Below are 16,070 nucleotides of genomic sequence, written 5' to 3'. Positions count from 1 at the left end.
TCTAAAGAAGGGGTGGGCAGGGCAGCTGACTAAGGGCTCGTTAGTCCAAGCACCCATTTGTAGACAGAGTGGACAGGAACTGCCCCTTGGAGAACACTGAAGCCAGAGTCCCAAAGGGGGGGCCCAAGGACCCCTTGCAAGGCCTCCCAGCAGGGACCTCCTCTTCCTCCTCCCTGCCATACAGGGGTCTGCTAGAAGACAAGATCTTCCATGAGGCCGTGGACCAAAGCCTGGTGGAGAAGATGCCTTACTTCTCCCAGTTCTGGAATGAGCAGTCAGCCAGGTTCGTGGCTCAGAACAACACCCTGCACTTAGCACCAGTCCTGTCTCCATCCTCTAGCAGCTGGGAGGCCAGCAAAGGCAAGGAGCCAGAGGAGGACAAACTGAGGCTGGGAAAGAAAGTGGGGGAGGAGGAGGAGAAGAGCGAAGAGGAAGAGGAAGAGGAGGAGCTGGAGGAGGAAGAGGAGGAAGAGGAGGAGATGGAAGAGGAGGAGACAGGCAAGGGGGAGCTGGAGGAGGAGGAGCTGGAAGGGAAGGAAGAGAAGGTGCCCTGGATGGGGATTGAGCCCATGCTGCAGCCTGCGTCCCAGGAGTCGCTGAAATGGCAGTGGCAGCAGCAGCTGAAGGTCATAGTGAAGGAGGAGCAGGAGCAGGACGAGAAGGAGACCATCAGCCGGTGAGCAGCCTGCGGAAGGATCCCTGGAGGCAGGGGTGTGCTGGGCTCACCTGGGCAAGGCCCTTCCCAGCTCAGCGTTCACCGGCGTCCCCACTGGTGGCTTAAGGCCTTCACGGGGAGTGTTCGCGGGAGGCGATCCGAGCTGTAGTGTTTCCCTCCAAGACCCGGCTCCGAGCAGTCACTAGCACACCACTTCCAGAGGGTAGTCAGCACCCCCGCTTCTTGGAGGGCCTTTCCCTGGGGCTGCTCCCGGGCCCTCCCTGCCCGTGTGGGGATTCCTTAGGCCCCACCACCCCCTTCGTCTCAGCCTGATGCCTCTCCCCACACCCGGCCCCGAGATGGGCCTACACTTGCGCGGGTTCGGATCCCACCGCTTGTTCCAGCAGCGGACGGCTCGGCAACTTGGTCCCCTTCAGCCACATACGAGCGTCTGTAAAATTGGAACAAGGATGGCTTCTAGGGTTGGGAGGGCAGGGAGCGACCCGGGAACCCGCGCAGAGCACAGGGCGCGCGGTGTGCAGCACGCAAGAGGCCCGCGGAGAACGCGGAGCGCCGTCGACGGCGTCGCTGCCACCCACCACCGCCCCCTCCCGCCGCCGCAGGCTCCCGGCGTTCGCCAACCTGCAGGAGGCGCTGCTCGAGAACATGATCCAGAACATCCTGGTGGAGGCGAGCCGCGGGGAGGTGGTGCTCACCTCGCGGCCGCGCGTCATCGCCCTGCCGCCGCTCAGCGTTTCCAGGTGGGGGCGCCCCCCGCGCCGGAGGGGCGCGAGGGGCGGCGGGGCGGGCAGGCTTGGCCCCGGGCCTGCCCCCGACCTCCCTCTGGGGCTTTCTGTCTTCCAGGGTTGAGACTCCCGACTCGCTGCCCGCGGCGCCCCTCGGGCTGCAGCAAGCAGAGGTGCCCCGCCCGGCGGTGCCGCCCCCTGCGACTCTTTGAGGACGCCAGAGCCCAACCCCTCCGACTTGCTGCCCTACGGGCCCCCTCCCCGCCGCCCCGCCAGTAAAGCATCCGGCCTTCTGTATCTGCCTTGACTTTGTTTCCCCGACGCAGGAGGAATTCTTGCGCGCGCTCTGGGAGGGACAGATGGTGGGAGCGGCCGAGGCGAACTGCAGCGACTCGTTGCAGACTTGGGTGCTGGGAGGGTGCGTCTCTCCCGTCCACGCGGCCGCGGGGCCTGGGCTCCTGCCGCTCACTCCGGGCGCCGACCTGGTTCGGCCAGTGGAGGGCGCTTCGGGTGGGGCCTAAGCGGCCTTTGCCCCAGCGCAGCCCGGCGGACGGGAACTGAGCGCCAAGTCTAATCGGCGCAGCAGGTGGCTGCAGGGTGAGGTGACCACCCCTCCCCTTTCCCCATTGCGCCTGCTCCGAGGCTCGGTCCCTCCATCACCAGCCTTTTCTCAGCATCTGTCGGGTTCTCGGTACTGTGCTAAGAGGTTGAGCGGGGAGGAAAACCGGGGCACGTCGTGGAGGGCTAAGGGCTAGACGCTGGGACGTGGGTGGAGGTCACAGCTAGACAGCGGGCCACAGGCCCTACTAAGCGACCCCCATCGTGAATCTGAATCCCCAGCCCAAGTGATGTCCCACCTTCCCTAGGAGACCCACCTCTCTCTCCCCGCTAACCTCCTCCCGGCAGCCTCTGTCCTCTGCTCTTCCCCCCCCCTCCAGGCAGGTGGGTGGAAAAGTGACATCTGGTGTTGTTCCAGAGGCGCCCAGGTCCCCGACACCCCCCCTCCACCCCCGCGGCCAAGGCCTGGGAAGAGCTCCGGCCCCAGAGCCCAGGCGGGGGCGGAGAGGGGGTGGGGGCGCTCCGCCTCCTCTGAGTCAATATTTGCTCCGAGCAAACAGGCGCCCGGGACAGGTGTGAGTGTGTGTGTGCGTGTGCGTGTGTGTCTAGGGGCGGGGACTGAGCAGGCGGTATAAAAGCGTGCTGAGCCCGGGCTCCCGCACAAGCTCGGGGGAGTGGGCTGGGGGCCAAGCCAAGCAGGGCCGGGCCAGGTGAAGGGTGGCCAGGAGGGAGGGAGGGAGGAAGGGAGGGGCGGGCCGGGTGCGCACCTGGGTGGCCTCCTCGGCCGGCGACGTGTCAGCCGCAGATGCGCGCAGGTGAGGGCGGCGGCTAGCGGCGCGCTGGGGGCCACTGCGCTCGCAGAAGACCAGGACCAGGAGCTCGCCGAGGGCGCCAGCCAGGCCCCGGGCCCTCCGCTCCCGCCCCGCGACGAGCCCCTCGCACAAACCGGACCTGAGCGTTTTGTTCGTTCGGCTCGCGTGAGGCAGGGGTGGCCTCTCAGCACCCGCCCGGGGGCCGGGCCCGACCGCCACGCAGGCACCTGCCGCCGCCGCCGCCGCCGCCGCCAGACGGGTCGGAGAGGCCGCGCGCCGCTCCCGGGGAGATCCGGCTCCCATCCGGCCCCGCCCGCCCTGCCTCGTCCCGCCCGCAACGCCAGGGTGCCCGGCTTGATTCCGGGTAATATGGGCCGGCTGAGCAGGCTCCACCGGGTGGCATAAGGGGCTGTGGCCGAAACAGGAGCCCTTCTGGAGGTGGAAACCCGGCTGCTAGTCCCGCTCTGTCCCAGCGACTTCTGTGGCCTTGGGCAAGTCATTTCCCAGCCTCTCCTGGGTTTTCCTGTTTGCTCAATGAGAGGGGTTGGTCTGGCCTCCCAGCGAGGGCCTCACCAGTCCCCAAATCCTGGCTTCTGGGCTTCTAGCAATAATTCTGAGCCACCTGCCCTGGGAAGTTGGAGACCCTCAAGGGGCTGGAGCAGTAGCTGTGAAGTGTGGAAAATCTGGGTAGAAGGAGCTAGAGCCAGGTGAAGATCCAGTGTGTTCCTCCAAATCTGTTTGGTGCTGACATCCTGAGGGTTCACTCCCTGCCATCTCCCCGGGCCCTCTTTCAGTCTTCCCATGTGTGAGATAGACTGAGTGACTGATTGAAAAGGACAAACATGGGGTCCCCTAGCCCTTGCCAGACGGGATCCCCAGGGACCGCAGCTCGCCACCTTTCCAGAACTCCATAATCCCAAGGCCTCCTGTTGCACGCAGCTGCGGGTCGGGTGAGGGTGGGTCCGAATGACCCTCATCTTAGGCAGGAGTCCACGGGTCATTAGCCACCACCCACACCTGAGACAGCCGGGTGCCCTTCTGCAGTGATTCAAAGTGCTAAGATCTGACATGGGGGAGGAGGCGGAGAGTGCCCTAGACCCTGGCCTCCTGCCTGCTGAGTCTAGAACTGAGAGTTCCACACACAGTGGTAGGTCAGTCCGACCAACCGAGTCCCTCTGTCCTCTGACTCCCGGTGTCCTCCATTCCTCCTCCTCAAAATTGGTGGTGGTGCCAGTCTTGCCCCAGACAGAGGGGCCCGTTGTAGGTCGTAAGTGGAGGGAAGCCTCTTGGACAGCGGTAAGGAGCCACAGTTTCCCCTCGGAGTGAGGAAGCATCCTGGGGCTACATGGGATTGTACCCCCACACACACCCAGGCAGAGGTAGCCCCTGGGGAGAGAGAACAAAGGTCAGGAGCCACAGGTCCTTCCAGCTCCGTTCTGGATGTTCCTGGAGGGGCTGGCTTGTCCTTTCTACCTGCCCCCCCTCCACTGTCACCCCCGCTCAACTACCCGCAGGCCCTATGGGATCTGCTGATTCCTCTGTGCAGAGAAAGGGAGGGGGAGGGGATGAGATGGCTCTGACAGATTCCAGGAAGTTCTGGGAGGGGGTGGACTGCAGCGGCCCTGGGGAGGAGGACATCCATGGACCCCCAGGCTGGGGCATGTGCAGCCCCCATCCTGCCCTCCCTGACCAGGCTCCTGGTCCTCTGCTCCTTGCCTGTTGCTGAAGATTTGCCTGTCAGGGGCCTGGCCTGGCACCGGCACATCTTCCCTGTGTCTTTGAGGGCTTCCTCTTCTCCTCCCTAATCGTGGAAGGGGGTTAGAGCTCCCGACCTCTGGCTGAGATTTCAGATCTGGGGGTCGCACAATGAAGAGATCTCCCCCTGAAGCGACCCCCTTCCACACACACACACACACACACACACACACACACGCACACACACACAGTCATTTGGTGTGTGTTGGGGGGCGGGTGGGAAGAATGAAGCCACCAGGACGCTGGGTCAGCCCTTGCAACCGAGAACCACTGCCTTTTCCCTCCAGGTCCTAATTTCTCCAGACCTCCACCTCCCGTCCCCAAGACCCGCATTTCCTGACTGAGGCCTAGGCTCAAACTCCGGCCTCTCCCGTCCAGGGCCCTCCTCCCTGCCCGGCCAGGGGCGGAGACTCCAGGCGCCAGGCTGGCCTGCAGGTGCGGGGCTTGGGGAGGAGGGGGGTGCTCAGCAGCTGGCGATCGAGAGTGGGCCCCTCCCCCCACCCCCTTCCAGCTCCCAGCCAGAGCCTGCTTCCTGTCATCCCTGTCAGCACCCCAGGCGGGGGAGGTGACAGGTAGGGGAGGAAGCGGAATAAGGGACTGAGCGGTTGGAGTGCGGGCAGCCCTGGGACTGGGAAAGCGCAGAGAAGCCTTGGGGAGGGGAGACAGAGAGCAGAAAACACAGGCAGGACAGAAAGATAGATGAGGCCCAGAAAGATGTGAGACCCAGGGGAGATTTCAGGATCTGGAGAGGCTGCAGCTCCCCGCGCACCCCCTTGCCCCCGTGAAAGCCAGGGCTAGGGAGTGACAAAGACAACCCCAGAGAAACCAAAACAAGAGAGGGAGCGAAGTACCCTGATAGAGCAAGAAAGGTACAATTGGGAGAGATGGAGAGATTTGAAGATGCCAGGTCAAAGGTCAGGGTAAGCAGAGGTGGAAGGCAGAGCATGTGGGGAGGTAGGGGTCCACCAGGTGAAAAGGGCCTCCAGCCCCACACTGGAGGAAATCACTCCCAAGAGAGGAGAGAGAGGTGGCTTCTAACGGCCAGAGCCCCAGAGCCGGGGAGGGCTGATAGGCCTGACTTGGGAGACCCATCTTTTCCCCAGTAAAGGGCAAATGATGAAGAGGGGCAAGGCTCAGGCCCCGCTGGACACTGAGCCACGAGGGGCACCATCTGACCCCATCTCTGCCCTTTTCTCTCTTGGCCACAGCTGTAGAGACAGACAGCTTTGGCAGCTGACCTACCCGCTACCCACCTGCCGGTTGTGGCCCAGCCGTGGAACCTCTGCCCAGGGTCCACTTGAGAGTCAGGGGTCCTGGGAGGGGACCGGGAGTGGAGGCACTGGGGTGGGGGGGCTCATAACCAGGTGCTAATCCCCATCCGGGCCAAGGCAGAACCGGAGCCTCACTGACCTTCTCAGAGATTAGTCCCCATGGCGACCTTGGCAACTCACCCCCTCACTCTGGCTAGGGGGGGTGGTGGGTGCAGAGGCTGGGTGGGGAGGGCAGGGAGGCTTCCTGAGGCACCACAGGAGCACAGCAGTCAGGCTTGGGAGGCCTCTCCAAAATCAGCCTGTACTACAAAATTGGGCCCTCAAGAGAGGGACTGACCTGCCCCAGGGCACATAGGGAACCCGAAGAGCCTCCAGTTCCGCTCCCAAGTGCTTGTTCCAGAAGAGCAGAGGAAAGGAAATTGAGATACGCCCCCTCTGACCCTCCCAAACTGAGGTCCAGAGCAGAGTGGCTTGAATGGGGTGAGGCAGGAAGGTTCCCCATCCAGAGTGCTAGGCAGGCTTCCACAAGGCCAATGTGGGAAGGGGGATGCAGCCCCCAGAGCTAGGCTTGCTGCCCTGACTCCAGCCTCCATTCCAGCCAGGCCTGGGGGTGCGGGGAGCAGGGGGGAAGCCTTGCAGCAAAGCCATTCATGACCGCAACCGCTGTGACAACTAAGGGCTAACATTTATTGGGCATGTTCGGCAGGCCAGTTCTGTTTTACATGCTCTCGAATCTTCACAACAGTTTTTAAGACTATTGTTCCCATTTTCCAGCGGGAAAAACTGAGGAGTAGAGTGCAACTTAGAAGCAGTGGAGCTGGATTTGAACCCAGGCAGTGGTGCAAGATTCCCGAGCACTCTTAACCCTCCAGTGTCTGTATGCTCATGGGCCGGTGACTGAGACGACCTTCTCTCCTCTTGGACACTGGCCGTGGAATGGGATATGTGCAAGTGTAAGTCACAAGGGAATACCCGTGTGTGACCCCCAACACCCAGCACAGGGGGGCACATGGCACATTTTATTAAATTATTGGAGGAATAAGTGAGTGAACAAGCGTTTGCCCGTAAATGAGTGTGGCTTTGGGGGCCTATTGAACCCTAGGAGAGTGCTCACGTGCGGTGTGTGGGATCCGTGTGTGGGATCTGCTGTGCCTGTAGCCCCAAGGCATGCGTGTGCCTGCCCTCTCCCTGCTGCCCTGCATGAGCCCCCTGGCTTTGTGTCTGGTGAGCGTGTGGCGGTGGAAGCTGCCTCCCATCTCCCTGGATGGGAGCCAGCTCCACGTCCCCACTGAGAGGCAGAGAAGAGGGGCTCTGCTGCTGGCAGGGGAGGACAACGGGTGTGTGAGTGGGGCTCCCGCATCCCCCCCAGGACCCCCCTCTTTGGGGCCAGCTGTCGGACCCTGCCTGAACTGAGCTGATCTCTCAGTTATCTGTCTCCCAGGAGACCAGACCTCACAGCCCCAGGGAAGGTGCTCATCTGCCCGTTCCTGGCTCCGAACCTGGGGGGGGGGCGGGGGGGTAGTGAGGCTGTAAAGGAGAGGCTGGTGACCAGACCAGGGGGAGGGAGGGCACCATTCACAGAATTTGCATCTTCAGTCACCAAAGCCCTGGCTGATTTCCCAGTGAAATGAGGGGTAAGAGGTGGGAGCCGGCCAGCTTGAGGAGAGGACATGGGCCACTGGGCACTTCTAAGCTGCCCAGCAGTACTGGGAAGTCGGGCTGCTCAGGGATGGGGCTCTACTTGAGGGAGAGGTCTCTGGGGATTCTCAGATATCGCCTTTATATGGGATAGAGACCTGGGTGGGAGCCCAGGATCAGGTTGAGGGATCTTCATCAGATCTGTGTGTCCCTGTACGGGAAAGGGCCCTGAGCGGGATCTGAGGGTCTCGGGTTCTGAGGACACAGGACTGAGTCTGAGGGTTTCTCTGTGGGATCTGAAGGTACCTGGTGGGTTTCAGGCTTTGGTAGAATCATGGGGAGGGTAGTCCTAGAGATTTCTCTATGGGACCGGAAGTCCCCCATAGGAGATGAAGGGCTGGAGAGGGTGGGGATGGGGAGTTCTTTGAGGGCAATGAGATCCCTATGAGAGCTTGAGGTCTCTTGGAGGTGTAGATCTGGGGACACTTTTTTTTTTTGGCCTAACTTCCCCCTTCCACACCCAAAGGCTGAGGCTGCGGATGGGGAGGAGGTGGGAGTGAGGGTGCTGAGCTGGCAAACAAAGCCACCTGTGCATCCATCCTTCAGGAAGCTCTAAGCGCAACTGATCTGGGAAAACAAACAGGACCAGCTGCTGAGGGGAGGAAGGGGGCTAGGAGGTGACAGAGGAGGGGCGGGGGGGGGGATGTCAGCTGGGGGACTGGCGCTGGATCAGCCTGGTGGAGAAAGGAGGCCGGGAGAGGGTCCATAGCACAAAATAGGGACAAGGACCCCAGAATCCCATTCTAGCACACCCGGCAGGGCTGCCTGACAGCCCCTTCTCTGTCAGTGGGTCCTCCTTCCCTTTCTCTATGACTTTGATGCCCAGAGCCAGGGCAAGGTCTGGGGGAGGCGAGGACCCTGAGAGAGGTCAAGGCAGCTGGCTCCTGGCCGTCTTGGTGGGTGTGCCCATTTCTGAGAGAGCTGCTCGCAGACATCTGGAACGGGGGTGGAGCGGGGGAGGGGGAGCACTGGGCCCTCTAACCTTGTTTCCAATGGGGAAACCGAGGTACCCAGGAGGCAAGAGGCTGGCTAGTGCCTCACAGCTTCTGAGAGCAGAGCCCAGACCGGAATTTAGGACTAGAAAGGTACCCTTTCTCCCACGAAGGGTCTCCACCCCAAATCCCAGCCGGACTCTTCATTCGAATTTGGATCTCAGCTCTTTTGCCTCCCCACTGTGTCCCGACCACACACACACACACACACACACACACACACACACACACACACACCCCTCCTGCAGCATATGGTCGTCTGGCCAACAGCTGGATCGGAAACTGCCCACCTGGGCGCAGCCCAGACCCCAGGGCAGCGTCCAGCCCCTGGCAGGCACCCGCGCAACCTCGGGGCGAACACCCGGCGCCCGCGTCACGGAGCAGCGCAGACGCACAGCCTGACGCACTCGCCCCCGCGCGCGTCGCCGCCCAGACCTCAGGCTCGCACCAACTCTCCCTGCCACCCCACCCACCCCACCCCACCCCACCCACCTCACCTACCTCACCTCGCAGGCTTCCCTTCCAGCGCGGCCCGCCCGCGCCCCCTGGCGGCCGAGTCTAGAATTGCCCATAGAGACAGAGGAGGAAGGAGGGAGAGGAGGAAGGGAGGGAGGGAGGGAAAGAGATTCGGTCTCACCTCCCGCCGCGTCCGACGACCCGCCTCGGGAGCCCAAGTCCAAGGACCAGGACACGAAGAACCCAGAACTCTGTCTGGCCCCACTCGATAGTTTGTATTTCTCCCTTATGGATTTTTGGGGGAAATTATACCCTATTTATGTTTCTCCAAACGTCCTCTCGGGCAGGGAATCAGGGCACTGGGCGTGCTCTGACCCCATCTTCACTCAAGCCCGGCTCTGGTCGTCCTTGCTGTGATTCAAACCTTCCTAACATGGACTTTACTCCTCGTGTTTTAGGGTACTTTACTCTTGGCATTCACCTTCACACACCTTAGGATTTTCAATAGCAGTTCCTCACGAGTGAAAAGAGAGACCTAAGGGAGGCTCCAGTGTCTCCCAACACCTGTTCTCAGCAGTCCAGAATTTTGGAGCCAGGGGGTGGGCAGGGGCTTGGTAGAGTGGGCAAACCATTGCCCTTGCTCTCTCACTGGGGAATTTCCTCTACACCCCTTCCCCCTGGACATTTGACACAGCCTGACCACCTGTTCCCTCACTCAGGTTTTATTGAGCACCTACTCTGTGCCCAGTACTGTGCTGGGTTTGAGGATAACAAAGAACAGGACCAACACGGCCCCTGCCCCCCTTAAATGGAGCTTACATTCTAGTAAGAGAGATACTCAGTGCACCCACAAACACTCTTGAGCAAAAGATTAAGACAACTTTACAGAGTGATAGACACTATAAAGAAAACAGGGTGATGCGATGAACAGTAAATGCCAGGAACAGCATCACCCAGGAGGTAACAAAGGAACCAGCTTGCCAAGACCTTGAGACTAAAACACTCCATCCAGGTAAGGGGAGGCTCCGAGGTGGGAATGAGCTTGACTGGCCAGAAAGGACGGCCGGTCAACATGGCAGGTTGCCAGGAGCTGAGGCCGCAGCATCTGGCCTCTACAAGCCTAACTTTTAGTCAGAGGATGTGGAGTGGTAAGAGCACTGGCTTTGGAGTCAAAGGGTTTAAGTTCTAATCTTGCTTTGACCCTGGCTGTGTGAATGTGGAGGAGGCCCTGTGCCCCCTGGTGCCTCAGTTTCCAGGTCTGCATGTCCAAGCCTACCTCACTGGACTCTTGTTGAGTTTATAAAGAAAGCCATGGACTGATGTGAACAACAAAATAGCAGTTCCCTTCTCACTCTCTCCTCGGCTTCTGCTGGAATACCCTCTCCATTAAGGAAAGCTCACAATTTTGCCAGAAGTCTTTATGCCTTATTGACAACTATGATGGTTAGGAAATTCGGCTGTAAATTGGGAGAAAATGACCTCCCTTGGAGGCCCCAAGCCTTTCCTCCTCCTCCTCTCCCCCTCCCACTCTCCCTCCTTCTCCCTGCCACACAGGGCCCTGGGATTGAGGGCCAGAGCCTAGGACCTTTCGTTCCCACCAGAGTCCCCAGACCCTGGAGCTCTGTCTGGCCACTGGGAGCGTAACGCTGAGGTTGAACCATTCTACCTACCACAGTGAGCCATTCCTTTAATTACTATTATTTCTAAGCGCTTCGTAAATCCGAGCCCTCCCTTGGGCGGTTTACGTTTCCTGAGCTCAGCGCCGCGTCGCGGCGAGTCCTGGTCATTGCCTCCTCCTTGGCCCCTCCGCGCACGAAAACTCCGGAGCGCGGAGCGCCGAGCTGGGTCCGGGAACTCAAGCTCGGGAGCATAGGAGCCACCACCGGCCAGCGCTCCGGGGCAAAGAGGACGGAGGGCGGGAGGAAAACCGTTGGCGGAGAGCTGTGTCTACCCTCCCGGCCAGCGTCGGGAGCCGCCTCGCCCTAGGCCTGAGGAAGAGGTGGAGGGTAGGCGTTGGCAAGATTTCTCGAGAGCCTCAAGAATTCGCGATCGTAGCCAGGTGGCCCCAGAGTGACCTGGTACCTCCATCACTAAGGGTCTGGGCCAGGGAGGGCGCGTTCTGGCCCGGAGGCCGGGTACGCCTTGCCCCGCTCAGGCCCCCCAAAAAAGAAAAAGCGGAGTCAGCCTCAGCTGCGGCGGGCGCGGGACATGGGCCTCAGCAGTTTCTATTGTGATCCCCGAGGGCTGGGGCCAGATTGGCGGCTGCCGGAAAGGCCTGGGCTCCCCAGGGGACACCAGAACTGACCGCGGCCTGCCCGCTGACTCAGCGCCCCCACCCCAGCGGGAAGAATGCGCGGAGGGGGGCGAGGCCCGGTATAAAGCCCCGCGCGCGCCCAGCCTGCGCGCAGCCTCTGGGTTTTCCGACAGCACAGCGCTCACCCCACCGGGTGAATACTCGGGGCTGGGGCGGGGTCTCCCCGGGGCGGGGGAGGGCGAGGCGAGGGACAGCCGCTGGCAGCCCGCAGCCCGGGTGGAGCCCCGCGCTCCTCGCCTCCCTCTACCCGCCTTGGGCGCGCCTGGGCCCGGGAGGGGGCCGGCCCGACGCTGAACCTTTCTTTGGTCCCGCCCTTCTCGCCCGCAGCGGCATGAGCAGCGCCCCCGCGCCAGGTCCGGCGCCCGCCAGCCTCACGCTCTGGGACGAGGAGGACTTCCAGGGCCGCCGCTGCCGGCTGCTGAGCGACTGCGCGAACATCGCCGAGCGCGGAGGCCTCCGCAGGGTGCGCTCTGTCAAGGTGGAAAATGGAGCGTGAGTGATGCGCCAGGCGCGGCGGGGCTGGGTTGGGGGCGCCGGGCTCCCCGGGTCTAAACTCCAAGCCTGGGACCTCAGCTCTCGGACCTCCGTTCCCCAGACCTTTGCCCTGCCCGAGAGACACCGACCCACATGGGGAACCCTTTGGTCTCCCCAGAACTCCCGTGCGCAAGACAAATCCTAAAGGGATAAAGGCGAGAGGCGACCCTTTGCGGGCACCGGTGAGACCAGCCTGAACCCTGAAGGGATTCCCAGTGTAATTTCCTCCCCAGAGTTTTTCTCTGTGCAAAGTTAAATGGCTCTGCGCTTGGTATAACAAAAGAAACCAACTCCCTCTCCCTTCACCCTGGTCTCTGAGAGCCTGGGGCCCCGACTATTGGAGGTTGTTGCTATCACAGGTTGCTGCTGCAGGTTGGGGGGTTCCTACACTTACCTTTGCAGGCACCTAAGTGCTTGAGGTAGGAACCCTTGGTTAGGTGATAGTCAGAAGATCAGAAAATTCCTTCCAACCTGGGGAGCCTAAGCAGGAAGCCTGGATCCCTCAAACTCCAAATAGCAGGTGGTTTAGTCTTTAGCTTCTAGAGGGGCCATATTGCCATGCGCTGTGTATGTCACGGTAAGAGCCTGGGGTTGGAGAAAAAGATTGTTTTCTCAGTCTTTTAGGACACAGTGAGGGTGGGGGTGAGGAGGAAGGAGTGGGACTGGGGCAGATACCTCCCAGCTTCCTTTATCTTTCCCCAGTTGGGTGGCCTTTGAGTACCCCGACTTCCAGGGACAGCAGTTCATTCTGGAGAAGGGGGACTATCCTCGCTGGAGCGCCTGGAGCGGCAGTGGCGGCCACCACAGTGACCAGCTGCTCTCCTTCCGGCCAGTGCTCTGCGCGGTAAGCACAGCTTCCCCTTGCCCCTCTGCCTCCTAGCTCCCAGCTCCAGGCCCTGCCTCCACCATGGCACCTCAGAAAGGCTGTCCAGTCACCATATGGGGATGTGTAAATACAATTCCTAGATGAGCAGTAATGGCATTACTTCCCAGACCAAACGAATCTCGGAAAGTTCGGACTGTGAGCCTATAGTCAGGTGCCAACCCCCCCAAAATCAGCACCATGGATAGCACCGAGCCCCATCCGTGCTTAGCACCTACAGGTTCCTCACCTCGTGTCCTCCACACCTGTGAAAGAGTGCCACTGTCATCACACTGTCCTGTAGGGCTGGGGTGGCTGCTGTTAGCCTCATATACAAGTGTGGAAGTGGGGCTCAGAAGGGCAAAGTGTCTTGTCCCGGGACACGAGCATTAACACAAAGATGAGACTAGAACTCAATCCAGGGATCCTTGGTGAAAAGAGCTCAGTCTCTGTGTATGTATGTGGGGTAAGGGTTGGTAGTGAATCAAACGAGTCACTGGAGGGGAGAATCTCACTTCTCACTTGTACTGACTTGCCTTGCATAGTCCTAGGCCCTTCCCCTCCTGGAATAGAGAAGCTAGGCTAGAGGTCGAATGCAAAGAGCAAATGCTGACTCAGCCTAGCTCTCCATTCCAGGAGGAGAAGGGCCTAGGACTATGCAAGGCAAGACCCAACTAACATTGATGCCCTGGCCTGTCTGTTCTGACTCTGCCATCTGGCACCCCGCAGCTGGGCCCTACCCAGCTGTGAGAGGCTGTATCCAAGGTGCTGGGCAGGGGATTGAATAGTCAATGAGGCTTTTAGGAAAACTGTTTCTTGGTTAATGGGCTAAATTTCTCTCAGGATCTCTGATTTTCCTTCTGAAATATGTCCATATTACAATATGCCCTCTAGCCCTGACCTAGAAGGGACTCTGGGACACCCTCAGTCTCACCACCTCAACCCAAAGCCATAGAAGGAACTAGGCTGGGAACTTCTAAGTACCCCAGCTTCCCAGACTGCTATGGACCTGACGGAGTGATCTCTGAGAATGTTTGTGAAGCCAGGGTGTCTGCACAGCTGTGTTGGGAGGCAAGGTGGGAAAAGTGGGGCTGAGAATATACTCACTAATACCTCTGTGGAGGGCCTGACCTGTCCACCCCCACCTTCCTGTGCCTCAGAATCACAGTGACAGCCGTGTGACACTGTTTGAGGGGGAGAACTTCCAGGGCAGCAAGTTTGAACTCAGCGATGACTACCCATCTCTGCCTTCCATGGGCTGGGCCAGCAAGGATGTGGGTTCTCTCAAAGTCAGCTCTGGAGCGTGAGTCCTGGGACTGAAACAAAGGAGATAAGAAAAGAAGGGAGGCAATGGGCACCAGGGAAGGGGGTTGGGAAAGGTGATGGGGTGCTAAGAGATAGGGTAAAAGGATGTCGGGGGCTGGGAGGCAGGGGGAAGTGAGATGATGGAGACAGACTGTGGGGAGGCAGGTAATAGAGTAAGAGTCAGGGAGCCAATGTGGGGATAGAGGAAGGGATTTTTTAAAAAGATTTTTTATTTATTCATTCATGAGAGACACACAGAGAGAGGCAGAGACACTGGCAGAAGGAGAAGCAGGCTCCCCACAGGGAGCCTGCTCAGGCCCTGAGTCAAAGGCAGATGCTCAACCTCTGAGCCATCCCAAGGAAGGGATGTTTTAAAAGATGGATGAGGAGGCAATGGAGGGTGGGAATAGGGAACAAGGGGAGGACCAGGCAGGGAGAGACCCATGTAGGGAAAATTGAAGCAATAGTTTTAGAGCTGAGGCTGAGAAAGGAAGGCTACTAACGGGAGACATTGGTGGGAGTAGGGGCAGAGCTGCTTACCACCCTTGTGCTCTCACTGGCCTAGGTGGGTGGCCTACCAGTACCCAGGCTACCGGGGCTACCAGTATGTATTGGAGCGGGACCGGCACAGTGGGGAGTTCCATACCTACAGCGAATTTGGCACCCAGGCCCACACCGGACTGCTGCAGTCCATTCGAAGAGTCCAGCATTAAACTCCACAGCTTGACACCTCCCCTGAGGACCCTCAATAAAATCTCCTGAACCTGGCTGTCCCTCTTGTCTCTTTCTTGGTGTTTTGCTCTGTGATCTTCATCCTAATCCTTCCCTGCCACAAGCCCTCCCCCCAGGCTTTCAGATTCTTGACTGGAGCATAAACTGCCTTAGTATGTATGTGGCTAGACCCTAATAGAGCTGAGAAAACTGCTGATAAGGACCTTGGGGATCCTATTAAATACAACCAGTTCCACACTTCTCCTTGGTAAAGGCCCATCAGCTTGGGCCTGGTGTACCACGGTACACATGGCGCATTTGCCATCCTCTGGTTTGAGTGCACACAGTTCTACAGCGGGGCTCATAGCTGAATTTCAACCACCTGGGCCTGGTACCACCATACACAGCAGGACCTCCTTAACTCTGTGCAGCACTCATTTGGGTTTCTCCCTAACCCCCAGGGCATTTCTAGCCTTTATCTTCACCGTGGCTCTCTATCCAACTGAGCAAAGCCTGCACCCTTTCTCCAGCCTTATGGAATCTCTGTCTTATAAAGAAGCAAGCTGTAAGAGGAGAAATGAGTGGGAAGTCCCACTGCCTCCCAGGGCCTTCTAAAGGGGAAATTTTCTCTGAGTTGAGCCACCAGACCCTTTGGATAATAACAATCCTTTCATGATATTGAACTCCAGGATTGACAAAGCACTTTCATACCCCTCATCTCAGCTGTTCCAAAGAACCCTCTCTCCTTTTTCCTCTCCCCTCTCCCGCCTCTCTCTTCAGAGGATTAGTGATCTGGAGAGGCCACCCCTCAGCCACCAGCCACAGTGAGCCTGTGTTCTGGGGCAGGTGGCAGAAACCTACAGCCATGCTGGGGCTGAGTCATAGCAGCTACCAGAGCCCCTGGCACAATGCAGTTTCTACCTTGTTCCCTCTTTGGCCCAGCTAATGATACTCTCAATCCCACATATGCAGGGCCTTCAAGAGCCTTGAGACTCCCCATTCTGTCATTCAAGGATGCTTGTGTTCTTAAGCCCCCAGTGAGACTATCAATGGGGAGGACCGGCCCAGATCATCGCCCAAGCCCAAAGGAGGTAGGGCAATATTGGAGAACAGTCAGACATGGCCCTGAGCCATTCCCAAGGGCCCACTTGTGCAAAGTCAGGCATCTGCTCCCTTGGGAAGAGCCCCAGACCAGAAGTCAGAACACCTGGGACCCAGTCATATATAACATCCTTAAGCCTACCTTGCCTCATTTGCAAGGTAAGGCTACTGATCCCTGTCTTGTCCACAACCCCAGGGTTGTCACAACCCCAGGGTTGTGAGGATTCCAGGAGAAACCACTGAAAATGCTTGTGGTGTTATGGAAAAGCACTGGGGCAGTCAAAGTAAGGTCCTCATTCC

At 59.4% G+C, this 16,070-nt stretch overlaps 2 protein-coding genes across 2 annotated transcripts in view; both read left to right on the top strand.

Moving 5' to 3' along the window:
- The window catches only part of CFAP65 (cilia and flagella associated protein 65), a 32,425-nt gene extending 30,733 nt beyond the window's left edge, over nt 1–1,692 (top strand). The window contains 3 exon segments of the mRNA XM_055345432.1: nt 185–676; nt 1,279–1,416; nt 1,520–1,692. Of these exon segments, the coding sequence (XP_055201407.1) occupies nt 185–676; nt 1,279–1,416; nt 1,520–1,613 (724 nt within the window). The 3' untranslated portion in view covers nt 1,614–1,692.
- A 3,050-nt stretch (nt 1,693–4,742) lies between these two features.
- CRYBA2 (crystallin beta A2) lies at nt 4,743–14,671 on the top strand. The gene is made up of 6 exons (XM_055345487.1): nt 4,743–4,961; nt 6,572–6,750; nt 11,585–11,749; nt 12,494–12,635; nt 13,814–13,956; nt 14,524–14,671. Exons 2-6 carry the CDS (start codon nt 6,734–6,736, stop codon nt 14,669–14,671), a joined length of 615 nt encoding a protein of 204 aa, XP_055201462.1. The 5' UTR covers nt 4,743–4,961; nt 6,572–6,733.
- The last annotated feature ends 1,399 nt before the right edge of the window (nt 14,672–16,070 follow it).

The sequence above is a fragment of the Nyctereutes procyonoides genome, unplaced genomic scaffold, assembly GCF_905146905.1.
Source record: "Nyctereutes procyonoides isolate TBG_1078 unplaced genomic scaffold, NYPRO_anot_genome, whole genome shotgun sequence".
Lineage (NCBI taxonomy): Eukaryota > Metazoa > Chordata > Mammalia > Carnivora > Canidae > Nyctereutes > Nyctereutes procyonoides.
Note: the sequence above shows the minus strand (reverse complement) of the source record. Positions and strands in the feature narration are given on the sequence as shown.